Here is a 13,491-nt window from a genome sequence, read left to right as displayed (position 1 = left end):
GGGCGTCCGTCACAGGCTTCAGGACCTCGAGGTCCAATGGTATGCTTTTATTGCCATTGTGAGGGACACGGGACCGCTCGTTGTTTTGAACTTCAGAAGGATAAGGACGACAAACTAGTCGAGCAGAAGGGCACGAATTTCTTCCTTCCGAACGGAGCGCTGATTCCTTGGGATTCGAGTAGGCCTATTTGCCATGTGGTTGCCTCGTTCCAACCTTCTAGGCCGATGGCAAATCAAGCCAGTGTAGAATCGCCTCCAGGATTCAAGGTCGGCTGTGGGTCGCTTCAACCGTGGTACCCCCCAGCCGTGTCGTCACAGTCATTTTCGGGCGTTCATGAGGCTGATCCCGCTGGAAGGAAGAGACACAAGGACCCTAAACCTTTTAAGGCTCCATCAGTTCCTTCTAGTGCCGCAAAGCGGCCCCTCCAAAGGGCTCCAACTCCACCGGTTCCAGAGGAAAGGAGCGCCATGGATGAGGAGCAAATCCTGTTCAAGCGAGGTACAGGGCGCGAAGATCCTTCTGAATTGGCGGCTGACACCCCTTTGGTCTCAGCTCCACCCACAAAACCCGCAAGTCCAAAAGTACGCTTTGAACGGGAGGTTTCGCGCGAGCATCCAAACGCGGTGGACGGCGTGCTGAAAAAGATATTGATTTTGAAAGTTCCGGACATCACTGTCTCCAAACTCATGGCTATTTCACCCTCTATAGCTGAAGGCATGAAGAAGTGGGTTTCAAGGCGTCGAGTCGAGGTGGGAAGTGAGGAGCTAAAGGTGAACTCGGGTACTTTGGCCGAGGTCTCCGACCGCGATTTGGGGTTGGATCCAAACCTCTATTCGTGCCCACTGGGCCATCTTCCGTGCTTCATTGGCAACGACGAAGTTTTGGCTTCCCCTCTTGTGGACTCCGGTTCACAGCTTAATCTGATCTCGGATACAATGGCTAATCAATTCAATCTAAGTCTGCGAGTGAATTTCACATCGGCGGTGTAGAGCGAGTAAAAGGAATAGTGCGGACAGGGGGAATCGAACCCGCATCTCCCCGATGCATGCTGGGTTGCTCTACCGTTGAGCTATATCCACAGGTGTGAGGTGTACCAACATATACTACCTCTACAGGCGGTCTACGGCATCAACAACCAAGCATGCGAGCTGATGGGAGTGGCTGAAGACGTTCCGATACGGATCAGCAAAACTTTGGTCAAGACGTGTCATTTCTGGATTACAAAAATGGACGGGCCGTTGATCCTCGGTCGACCGTTCTTGATGGATGTAGCGGCAACTTTGGCGTTCTCATTGCAAACTGGCAAGAAGCTCATTGTTCCGGACGCTTCAGGCCGCAGCATCAAGGTTTTGCTGTGCTTGACTGGCTCTGGACGATGGGAGCGTGATTTTCCGGGTCATGGTCGTAAGGCTGTGCTTACTCATGTGGCGCGGTTCCCCAAGGATCCTTTGGAAGAACATCCTTTTTTATGAGCACAGTTGGTTCGGTTCTCGGCAGTTTTAATCTAGATGCTCAAACTCTTGCCGTCGAATCAACTTATCTTTCAGAGTATCATTGGCCCAATTTTCTTTTCAATTCTTCATCCAATCATCAAATCAGCAAATCCGAAAAACATTTACAGATAATCAAAAACGTCAAAAAGAAGATCAGCTTTCAGTTTTATTTCAGTTTCAAGTCTCAGTTGTACACTAGGAGAGGCGCGAGAGGGAAGGAAAGGGATATGCCGCGGGGCACAGGAGAGACAGAAGTAAGTCCCATCCATAGTGCACCTCCAGGGTATCTCTACACGCGTCAAAACATTACTTGCCACGTTGTGAGCCGCCCCTGCACGCCCGGTTTGTTTCCCAGTGTTGTCAACCTTCCAAGCTCGGATCGCCGTCTCCGAGAAGAGAATAAACTATCCTCGTTTCATGTCAAGGAGGCCTCAGCCCCATCACGGGAACCCTCAGTTAATTCTCAATTCTCAGCTCTGGAGAAGGCTCAAGATTCAATCCGCGATTGTCTCCGCGAAGAGATTAAACTACTCCTCCTCCGCAAAGAGGGAAAACTATTTACGTCTTATGACGGCCTCCGAGACAAGGGTAAACTAATTTCTTTGGGAACAGAGGTTCAAGTCGGTAAACAGGATTCCGAGATACGGCAGAGGATTGGGAGTAACAAAGTAAGTTCCTCCCAATATGCACCTCTGAGGCGCGATGCTCCCCAATTGTCGAAAACCCTGCCCCGTGCCACATACGTGAGCGAAAAATTCCCGGCTGGACTCTCATTTTCAGATAAGGCAGCATTCGGGAGTTGGGGAGAGCATCAGACATGTCTTCTTCTGGATTGCGGGCTCCAGTACGGCGCGCAGGTGGACTTGGTGCGATCATGGAAGGAGGGTGGCTACTTGGCGTTGGCGGCCAAGTACAAACCCGTCGCCAAGAAGGTCAAACCGGTGAATCAGCCAATGCCTCAGGAATTGAACCCTCCGCTTCGCTGCCCGCCTCTTTCACGCGACCCGTATCAAGGCTTATCTCACTCTCTAGCCGGGACGTTTGTACCCAAGGGTTGAGTAACGGAGGAGCGCCTTTTGGTGGTTAACTTTGGCCCAGAGGGCTGGCTCTACCCGGACGAGTTGTCTTTGATCAAGAACGTCCTGGCGGAACGCAACCTTGCATTGCCTTCACCGAGGATGAGCGTGGACTGCTGAAGGGGACCTACGGACTCCCTTATATCATCCCCGTCATCAAACATGAACCGTGGCAGAAGGGAAAGATTCCAATTCCAGCCGCCAAGATTGAGGAGTATATCCGCATCATCCGGGAAAGAGTTCAAAATGGTCTATACAAACAGTCGACGTCAAGCTACTCTAGCCCCGTCTTCTGTGTTCTAAAAGGAAACGGCAAACTCAGGGTAGTACATGATCTGCAACCGCTGAATAAGGTGACGATTTGGGACGCTGGGGTTCCTCCGGCTACAGAGGAATTTGTTGAGTCTTTCTCGGGCCGCGCGTGTTACGGCCTTGGGGATATTATGGGCGGCTACGACGAGCGCGCACTACACCCCATTTCTTGGCCTTTGACTACTTTCGACACGCCTCTAGGTCGGTTCCAGTTGACCCGACTTCCCCAAGGAGCCACAAACTCAGTAGCCGTCTACCAAGCGCAAATGGTTTGGATACTACAAGACGAGATCCCCGAGCATGCCGGCATCTTCATCAACAATGGGGGAATCAAAGGCCCAAAATCTGACTACGGCGGCGAGCTTCTGTCCTGGCATCGTGGAATTCGGCGCTTCATTTGGGAGTATGCCGAGGTTCTAGAGCGCATTCTTTTTCGGATTGAGGAATCCGGTCTGACGGTTTCTGCATCAAAGCTGGCGGCCTGCGTTCCTGCTTTAGAAATTGTGGGCCACGTGGTTTGTAAAGAGGGCAGGAAAATGGTGGTCAGTAAAGTCAACAAGATTGTGTCATGGCCAACTCCCGTCAGCGCGACCGAAGTGCGAGGTTTCCTGGGTGTCGTCGTCTACGTTCGAATTTTCATTCCATCATTGTCTCAGATCTGCCTTCCCCTCCGCCAACTGACGCGCAAGGATTCAGAATGGCATTGGACCGAGGAATGCGAGCAGGCCTTCCAGGAACTCAAGAATATTGTTGGGAAAGACATTGTTTTGGTCAAGATTGACTATGGTCCGGATGCTGGGAAGCTCAAGCTCGCGGTGGATTCTAGCTTTCACGCCGCGGGCGCGGTGCTTGCCCAGGAAGACTTGAATGGTCTGGATCGTCCGGTGCTTTACGAGTCTCTGCTCTTCTCGGGTGTGGAGTCACAATATTCGCAGGCAAAGCTTGAGCTATGTGGCGTCGCCCGGATACTGAAGAAGCTTCAAACGGTATTGTGGGGGCAGCATTTCGAGCTACAGGGGGACGCTCAGTCCCTGGTTCAAATGATCAACGCTCCGATTTTGCCCAATGCGCCGATGACGCGTTGGGTATCTTTCATACAGCTGTTCTCCTTTGACGTTGTCCATTGTCCCGGCAAATCTTTCACTATGCCGGACGGCTTGTCACGGCGTCCACAAGGTGACGAGGAATCCGACCCTCCCTCAGACTTTGACGAGGGAGCCCCTTTGATCCGGCCGGTGTGCTCTTTTCCGGCTCGGATGGACAAGTACAGGGGATACCAGGAAGGTTGTTGGCGCCAAATGGAGCAGTTTCTAACCAACTTGATTAAACCCAAGGGGATGGCCGCCGAGGAGTTCTGAGCTTTGAAGAGAAAGTTGTTGGATTTCTTTGTTCAGAATGGAAGACTCATGAAGAGAGGAAGTCCTCTCCCGCGAACAGTCATCACAATTCCGTCGAAGCAAGAGGAAGTCCTTCGGCAGCTACACAAGGATTTGGGTCACCGCGGGGTGACAGAGACCTATCGAAGAGTTTCTGAGCGTTTTTGGTGGCCCTCTTTGAAGCAATCCGTGGCGCGTTGGTGTCAGAGTTGCGACACCTGTCAGCGGCGCAGTCTTCGAAGACCTCTGGAGCAGCGTTACCCAACTGGAGAATCAACGGTTTTTGGTCGAGTGGCCATGGATGCGGTGCATTTGAAGGCCAGCAGAGCTAAGTACCTTATTGTGGCACGCAATGATTTTTCGGGCTGGGTAGAAGCCAAAATTCTGAACAACTTGACCTCCAAGGCGGTGGCCTCTTTCCTTCAGGAGCATTGGACGATGCGTTACGGCCCTGCTCAAGCCTATTCAACGGACGGCGGTTCAGAATTCGGAGGTGCGCTGGCCAAGATGCTTTGGGCTTTGCCGGGACAACATCGGGTTTCCACTCCTTATTACCCGGAAGGACAGGGTATGGTCAAGCAAGGGCACGCACCTTTGAAGGCAGCGTTGGTCAAATTAGCCAGCAAGAGCGGCAAAAATTGCCGCAAGTTTCTTCCACTGGTCCTCTTTGCGGACCGGGTCTCAACAAAGCGCACAACAGGCTACGCGCCGTACGAGTTGGTCTTTGGGCAGCGAGCGGTCTTGCCAATTGATTTGGAAATGGAGTCTTACCTCGGTGTCGAGTGGGAATCAGTGCGCACTACGGCGGACCTTCTGGTGGCTAGATCCCTGCAACTCGAGCGCAGCGAAGAAACCCGCGGCATTGCCTATCGCAAAATGATGGAAGCACGAAATGATTCGGTCAGATACTGGGCGGACAAGCGCTCTGACAGGCTTCGCGACGCACTTGAGCCGGGCGAGATGGTTATGGCCTATAATCGGTCACTGGAGATACAGTGAGGCCAGTTGTTTGCTAATAGGTGAAACGGGCCTTACCGTGTTGTCCGCCAAGTTGAAGGAGGCTCCTACATTTTAGCCAAGTTGGACGGCACCGAGCTCAAGAGGCGATTTGCGGCTGACCAGGTTAAGAAGTACTACTTCCGTGAGAAGGGGCAAGGACAAAAGTAAGTCCTCCCATGTGTATGCATCTCGAGGGTTCTCTACGCGCGTCAAAACATTACATGCCACTCTGTGAGCCACTCCGTCTTGGTTTTCCTTTTTTGGTCCAACAGCATGTAGGCGAGGAATGGCGCGCAGTCTAGGGACAGACTGCAACCTGGGAGGAGATGTGGGGTTCTGGCGCGTACTCAGGGTCAAGACACTAGGAACAAGGCCTCAAGATCATCAAGACACTCAATTCCCGGCAGGCGGCGCGAGCAACATCCTCAAGATCTTTCCAGGCTCCTGTTCTAATTTCTCTCTCCCTCTTTTCCTTCATTTCTTTTCTTTTTTTTTGTTTCTTTTCTCCTTTCCCTTTCTTTGTGTTGGTTTGTTTTGTCTTTGATTTCTCTTTCTTTTATTATTTTGTTACATATGTTTTTCTTTTTATGTTTCTTCCTTGCGCGCGTTGGATGGTTGAGTTGGTGGCAGTTTTGTTTTGGTTTTGTTTGTTTCCTCAACCTTTTTTTTCGGTTTTTGTCTCTTTGGTTGTTCTCTTTCTTCCTCTGCTCATCTTAGTTGTAGGGGCGCGGCGGGCACGAGGGCTCGTCGCGCGGCATGTCGCGGCCCTGACTCCAAGTTCAGCCGAACTTGGAGGAGGGATCCGCATGGTATTCTGGTCTCCCCCCCATAAGGAACAAGATATCATCACGTTTTCTGAGTTTATTGATCCCGGATGGTGTCGATCCATTTCCGCATCTTCTTTTGAGTTTGAGTACCCAAGTCTTCTGAGTTCCTCCCTTCATCTAATCACCCCCTGATACTCCGACGACCGCGCCGGCTTCTTTTAGCGTTTTTCTTTCCTCTTTCCGAGCTTTTCTACCCAACCAATACCGCCGAGGGTATTCCAACTCCCTCGTTCCCTCTCAACAAATCCCCTCGCCACCGCTATCACATCTTTTGACCCGTACCCAAATACTTTGCAGGACCACCGACGAGGGCAGCACTCAGCACCTTCCCCTCAACAGACTGCCTCAGCTCAGACCTGACAGGAGTCCATAACGCGCGTACAATAGGGTGACAAATCAGAAACTTTTCATACCAGAGGGGGGTTTCTGCTGAGTAAATGAGGGTAAAATTTAAGAAATATTTAGCTGTGACTGCCCTAATGGACTATGGCTTGTCACCCTATTGTCCACACGTAAAATAGGGTGACAAATCACAAACCAATCACATTCTGTTGAGGCCACAGCAACAGGTACAAGAGGATGAAATCGTTCCAACACCATTCAGATTGACTTCACCCTTGGGTACAAACAATGTGTGAGTGGTGCTTTAAACTTTAGTTAAACTTTTTTTACAGACACTTTGTTCTGTGGTCCAGTTTAGTTACTACTGAGTTACAGAAGAGTTCCAGCTGAGTTATGGATACTTCATATATACTTGTGTATCTTTTCATGTCTGATTACACATATGATGCAGTAGACATTGCACTGAGTTATCAAAGAAATTCAATGTAAGGCACTCCCAGGGGAGTGCCCCCCAAGCATGCCTGGTGTTATTGTATACACAAAGTCTCAGGCTGCAGAAACAGTGTAAATGATGTCATACTATGTATATAAAGGAGTGTATTTAGCTAATATGTAATGAGTGTAGCCTAACAGGGAGATGTACTTTGTATCCTGTGATTTGTATAAGTGTACTACTGTGAAACTTGGGTTGAGGCAGGTGACAGCTGGGTTACTGGGGCTGGCCGTGTGATAGGTGTCCATGAGGTGTAACTTCCACACTAGAGGGGGCCCAGGGGTGCTTCCAGTGGTGACTAGGGGTGAGATTGGCCGTAGAATCCATTTCTGGGGTCCATTTTGTGGTATCTTGAGGTCTAGTATGAGTAATTATGTGGCATAGAAAAAACCTTTTTTATTTTCCCACTTTTGTCTACCACACTGTTTGGTGTATCCAATTTTCAAAAATATGTTCATAAAAACCTTAAAATGGGTCCTAAATTTCAATTGTGAACCCCCCTATTACATACACATCACAACTCTACTAAGTACTCACTCACCAGTAAACCCTCTGCCAGGGTGTTCCACAACCCCTTTGTGGCAACACAAGGATCATATCAACTTACAAGTCACTCAACAACAGTTACATCACCCATAATCCCTAAGACACCTGCTCAATGTAGGCTATCTTTTGATACATCTCCACCATCACCACATTAAACCTTCCAATCCAACATTGGGGGGCTTGTTTTAGTGTCTAGCGACCCAGGAAAAGCAGAGGTTCCCTCCTATATCCCTTTCTGAACTCAGAAAACGTTTCTCAGAAACACTTTGGAGCTTTACGCCGGCCTGGGGGCGCCACTGGTTGCTGCCCTGGTGAATATTGGGCTGTTGCACCCCAGGGGCCCTATAATATCTAAGGTGCCCCAAGGGCATCACTGGTGGGGTTTCACCCCCTCATAGCCACCTACATGGGCCACCAATGTCTGTGACCCCTGCAAGTCAACAACATTGCCACACAGTGGGTCGCTTCCATCAACAAGACAAGTTCTGCATAGGCTAAATTTCTTTTCATCTTCCCACAACTAGCTCCAAAAATTCTTTGCCATTCAAGGGCACAAGAAAACAACTCTTCTTTTTTGACTTTTCATGATTTTTCCCTGAAAATGTTGCAAAATGCACTGAACTTTCAAATGTGTAAGGAAAACTTATAATTATGCAGAAATCCTAAGCATTAAGTGTGTGGTGCAGTTTTCAGAACAGGACTCCTGATAATTCATTTTTGGATGCTAGGTGTTTGAGTTATTCTGGCAAGTTGTTTTTTGGCAATGGTGACCCCAAGGTCCCCTGTTAGCCTCAAGCTGGCCCAAGTTGGTGTCATAATTCTGCACCCCTATTCAACTGTCTTTCACACATTTGGGGGGACCCAGCAGTGTATTGTAGTCTGTCAGGGCACCAGAGGAGCATGAAGTTACAAATCACCCCCATGACCCACCTTTTTTTTTTCTGGGTCACAAGGCCACCTAGGAAACTGCCCCCAGGGGGTTGGGTTTGAGCCGCTGTGTACAGGAATGGAGAGCCCCCCATATCACCCAATAAAAAATGGCTAAATCTCCTTTAGGTGAACTCAACAAAGTCCCTTGCTGTTGCGGGTGTGTGTCTTGCAAAGTGAGCCTCCAACAGCCCTCAGCAGGAGGGACTTGTGTCTTAATGCCCCTTTTTGCAGGGGCAAGATTCTAAATTTAGGTGGCAGGAGTTTTCAAACTTCTGTAATTCCTTGCTTCCATGTCTTTCTTTGGAATAAAGTTGCTTAGGTGAAAGACTAGCTTGTGCCTGTCCAACCTACAGAATTTGGGTAACTTCACAACATTCCTTCTGGCCCAAAAAAAATCTTTAAATATACGCAAAATGAGGATTTTGCACGGAAAGGGTCTGTGCTCAACAACACAGTTTCCACATTTTTCTCTCCACAAGAAGGGAGATGTAAACATCTGTACCCTTTTCTCCAGCATGTTCTAATGACATTGAGCTAATAAACAAGGAGTCAATGTGGTGGGTGAGCTGTAGAAAAAATAAACAAAATACCTTGAAAATCCATTCTTGGTGTGCAAGTTTGGGGAGCTAAGGGGTAAGTCCCTCCTGATGCAGGCTTGCTTTGGGAGTTCACCCCCAAAGGGAATTTTTTAAGTTTGCCATTTAGGGAAGCTTCAATATCATTTTTTTTTCTCCATCCCCTCTGAAGTAATATTGTGTAAATTTTGAGCTATGATAAAATTTCAACACCAGGCTATAATTTACAACTTCAGAGGAATGTGACATTTTTGGACCAGTCATTTCCGAGATACCTGGAAGATACCTTTAGAATTTTTTTGAGAGGAAAATTTGCTCAAAACTATCATAAGATTCACCAAATACTCAGGCCATCTGGACAACTTGAAATGTGAGCCTTTGGAGAGAAGGCTGTGTAAGCTTTCTGTCTCAGGCTTGTTTTCTTGCCCACCATTTCCCCCAGTTGTTGAGAAAACACACCTCTCACTTAGTGGCATGCTTTTTGAGGCAAGCTGCCAACAGTTTGAGGGAAATAACTTCCAGGGTTCATGGTTTCCATTGTGTTTTTCAGTATGACTGTCCACCTTCCAACTAAACCACTGTGAAAAAAACTCAAGAAACTGCTGCCAGTTGGCCTGCAATATTACAAAGGCGCTTTCAAGTCTCTCCCTCTCTTCTTTCCCAGTCCATTGCCTGTCACTCATTCCCTTCTCCTTCCAGGTGCATATTCATCTCCGCCTTCTGTCCCACATCTTGTCCCACATTTGTAAGAGCTTAAATATCCGGACAGACAAGGAATGAAAATTCATCAGTGCCTGTACCTGTTCCCTGAGACCTGAGAGTCTCTTGTAGTGAGGGGCCTTTTTTCCCCTTCACAGCTAAGCAGCTTAGCCCCTTCTTGGGCTTCCTTGTTTTGTTCCCAGCCTTGAGCTTTCCTCCTCAGGCCTGTTTTTCCTTCTTCTTCCCCCGGCCTCAGCTGAAAATTCATCACTTTGTAATATTGCAGTTCAACTGGCAGCAGTTTCTTGAGTTTTTTCACTTAACCCTAGTCCTCTGTTCAATCCCATGCATGCTCACAGATGGTTGTTACTTGCAGTTGACACTGGTGTGTTGCTTTTAAAGGGGTGCCCACTGAACCATAAAACACCAACCCAGAACACAGCAACCCTCACTTCAGCACAGTTGGATTAATGATTTAGCAAACCAGCAGTAAATGAAGTTTCACAATTCACATTGGAAAATATAATCCCAGTTTTAATATGTTAATGCATATACTTTCATCAAACAAATCATATTAGGAGCCTGTCATTTTCAACAATCACGAAGCAGACGGAAGCTTTGTGATAAAAATTGTATGATCATTTTTCAAGTTGAACTGGCCTCGTTTGCACTTTGATGATAAGATATGTAGACAGAAAAATGAAATTTGCGATCCGGAGGGAGGGAGTAATATGGAAAGGTTCCGATTGAGGATCATTGAAGATAAAAAGAGAGGCAAACATGTAAGATAAAATGGACATGGGGTTGAGAAGCCAAGAACGAAGGAGAAAACATTAATGAAATTAAAAGTGGTTTGGACTGCTCAAAATGATCTAATTTATCTAATGAAGTGGAAAGAACGATATACATGAATTGACAGGGGAGAATAAGGGGAAAATAAAATGTATTGAGTTGGCGTTCGTCAAGGGGGATTGGCCAGTTTCTTAGGTCGTTGCGTTATCAGGATTTGCTGGGGTAAATGTTACAACGCTATGGTAGAATTTCCAGATTGAAAGATGTAGAAAAACTAACACAACTTCAGAGGTCATCATAAGAGCTATCAACCCTGTGCTCTTCGAGCAAGTCTAGATTTGTCAACGCCTTGAGCTTCAACCAGAGATCCCTCTGCTGATTCTCGTTCGTTGGCCATTCGAGCCCGGCCTTCTTCATCGTGCGGACAGCGTGACCCAATTTGAGAAGTTTCTGCGGAGAGTCAAACGAAATGATCGACCAGCTCTCCGAAGCCGGGTTCAGATTTAGCGTCGGTCGATGCCAGACGTTTAGTTGGCGAAGAGTCATCGAGTCGTCATTAAGGCTGTCAAAAAAATTGGCTGTTGTGAACGAATCCATTCGAAGATTTAGTGATTGGACACAAGGGGAAAACTAATTTGAAAAAAAAGAAGAGTAGGCAAAATGCGAAGACGGTATCGGATGGTTGTAGTAGGGGGGGCGAGAGAAGCTATCAGCATTCGGTCAAGATCAGTCCAAGCAAACAGCTTACTCTGAGGACCTCATTTGACGATGCCCACCCTAGCGACCCATGTCGACTGGGCAGATTGCGTTGAGCAATAAAGGTCAGATGAGTTAGTCGAGGAAGCATCCCAAGGAGTTCGGTCATCGACCAGGCTCGAGAGCTGTCTGTCGATTTATCTTCCAGTTTGCACCCCGCATCGATGTGCAACCTGTCAGCGCACATACACATGTAGTGCCCATGTGTCAGCTAGTGGGTATGGATTGATTAGGTGGTTGAGGGTACTATTTTGACAAACTGTTGTAAATGGGGTGCTACATGAGGTAATAGTCTAACGAGCTGGAGGTCGATTACAGAATTAAGCCCGATGTGTAACATCTTGAGTCCTATGAATTGTCCGGTGCGTAGAGGTGATGGCAACAATGCGATCGCGAGTTGGTTAGCGCGTAAGAGGGCTGAGAGCCGGTTTGCGCCGGCCTCATCGATCTGCAATCCGCGACAAGAGAGGTAGGAGATGTGCGGATGATGGTTCAAGATTCCGAGGAAGACTTCCTGGGAGATGAACTGGTTCGGGCCGGCCATGAGCGTCGGCGTCTCCACAGAATCTGCCGGGTAGTCCTGCCCTGCTGTCCAGAGCTCTGAGGACGCCGCCAAGTCGATTCCGGTGATCGAGACCAGCCGAGGAAAGCGGATAGCCGGACTCAGTAACCTCGGCATGTGGCTCAGACTGAGACCTCCGAGTGCGGTGAGATTGGGAAGCAAGGAATGGATCGTTTCGAGTAACTGGCACACCAATCTCGGCGGGATTGTTCGATTGGAAAAAATTAGCTGTCGGACATGGTGGCCGTAGGGTACTTGAGACCCTAGATGCTGCCGGATCGCCGGCTGTTCTTTCCCGGTGACAGATGCGTGGGCCGGGGTGGCACCCAAGAGTTTGCTGAGTCTCAGGATCAGGTCCAACGGACGATGGCCCCAGTTCGCGTCACAGATCACCAGGCGTTTCAAGAACAGTGGTGTTGCCAGACGGAAAAACCGCCAGCAGACCTGACGAAGCGTTCCCATCGAAGACCTAAAGCCGACCGCATCCCTGTAAATCCAGATTGACAACTGCTGGGTCAGCTCAAGTAAAAGTCATTATAAATTATTTTGGAGGGGCAAGCCGGTCCTGGAACCTACTGAATCACTTCCTCTTCGTCCTTCCAGCCCGCCTCGTAAGGGTCCATGTTGATTGCGGCCGAGGTGCCGTTTGTCATCCCAGCAAAGTTCATGATGCGTTCGAGCAACTCATCAGGCAGGCAGTCGAAGTGATTCGGGCCGGTTGCCTTGAAGGGTGAGCGCTGAACAGTGGATTGCGTGGGTTCTGTGGATTGCTTCACAAAGATTTCAATGATTTTTATCACTCGAGTCGGCTGGCCATCTTCTGTAAGGCCTTCACATATTTCGACATGCGAGACCATGCTCATTTCCTGTTGCAGTCTACCGGTGAAGAAAAAAATTCAGACCGCTGAGGGGGATATTTTAAGCTCTCTATAAATTATCGCAGTTAGTCGTGGGCTGGACAAATGTCGTCAATATGATTCTTCCTAGGTAAGTGTGCCGGAGGTGTCTGTTATCAAACGACAGCCAATAATATTCTCCTACCACCGAAACTTATGGGTTCTTTCGAAACTTGAGGGGATAACAACAACAAAAATAATGCCAATAGTAATAATTGGAATGATGATTTATCTCACGTGAAACAGCTCAAACGAGGAAAAGGAACGGCTAGGTTTGGCAGCGTAGATAAATGTGTGTGTGTGTGTGGAAGTGAGTGGAGTTGTATTTTCTTGAATTTGTTGATAATAAGGAGGGTGCTGTGCTGTGCGACAAATTGGGTTGGAAAACAGGGAAGGGCCGAAAAAAAACAGCCGGACGACGATCTGGCAGCCAACGAAGAGTATGATTAGCGGAAAAGTAAAATAAAAGAGCACGAAAACAGGCTCACAGGCTGGTTGAGCGAAATGCAGGAGAGAGCCCAGGAGGGGAGAGCAGGAGTTTCTTGGCAAACCTTGCTTGGAGAATTTGACTGATGAAGAACTTGCCACAACAAGCATTTCCTTCCTGCTACTTCGGGATCCACAAGAGTGTGATCAAGAGTTGTCCAAGCGCGCGCTAGACTGACATGACAGGAAGCAGGCGATAGATAGCAGCCCTAAGTGCTGAGAGTCCATGCGGAGACAGGCCGCTGCTTGACAGTCACCATGAGCTAGGGAGGACGATGTTTCGAGTTGATTGCAGCCGAGGGAATGATGCGCTGGATCCAACGAGCTTGA

At 48.5% G+C, this 13,491-nt stretch overlaps 2 protein-coding genes across 2 annotated transcripts; both read right to left on the bottom strand.

Moving 5' to 3' along the window:
* Positions 1–10,746: 10,746 nt before the first annotated feature.
* PtA15_1A58 (uncharacterized protein) lies at positions 10,747–12,642 on the bottom strand (the record flags this gene model as incomplete). The annotated part of the gene is made up of 4 exons (XM_053165632.1): positions 10,747–11,091; positions 11,210–11,390; positions 11,478–12,266; positions 12,356–12,642. 4 exons carry the CDS (start codon positions 12,640–12,642, stop codon positions 10,747–10,749), a joined length of 1,602 nt encoding a protein of 533 aa, XP_053016275.1.
* Positions 12,643–12,943: 301 nt separating this feature from the next.
* Positions 12,944–13,272, bottom strand: PtA15_1A57 (uncharacterized protein; the record flags this gene model as incomplete). The annotated part of the gene is made up of 2 exons (XM_053165621.1): positions 12,944–13,098; positions 13,164–13,272. 2 exons carry the CDS (start codon positions 13,270–13,272, stop codon positions 12,944–12,946), a joined length of 264 nt encoding a protein of 87 aa, XP_053016274.1.
* Between the last annotated feature and the right edge of the window lie 219 nt (positions 13,273–13,491).

Source organism: Puccinia triticina, chromosome 1A (genome assembly GCF_026914185.1).
Source record: "Puccinia triticina chromosome 1A, complete sequence".
Taxonomy (NCBI): domain Eukaryota; kingdom Fungi; phylum Basidiomycota; class Pucciniomycetes; order Pucciniales; family Pucciniaceae; genus Puccinia; species Puccinia triticina.
Note: the sequence above shows the minus strand (reverse complement) of the source record. Positions and strands in the feature narration are given on the sequence as shown.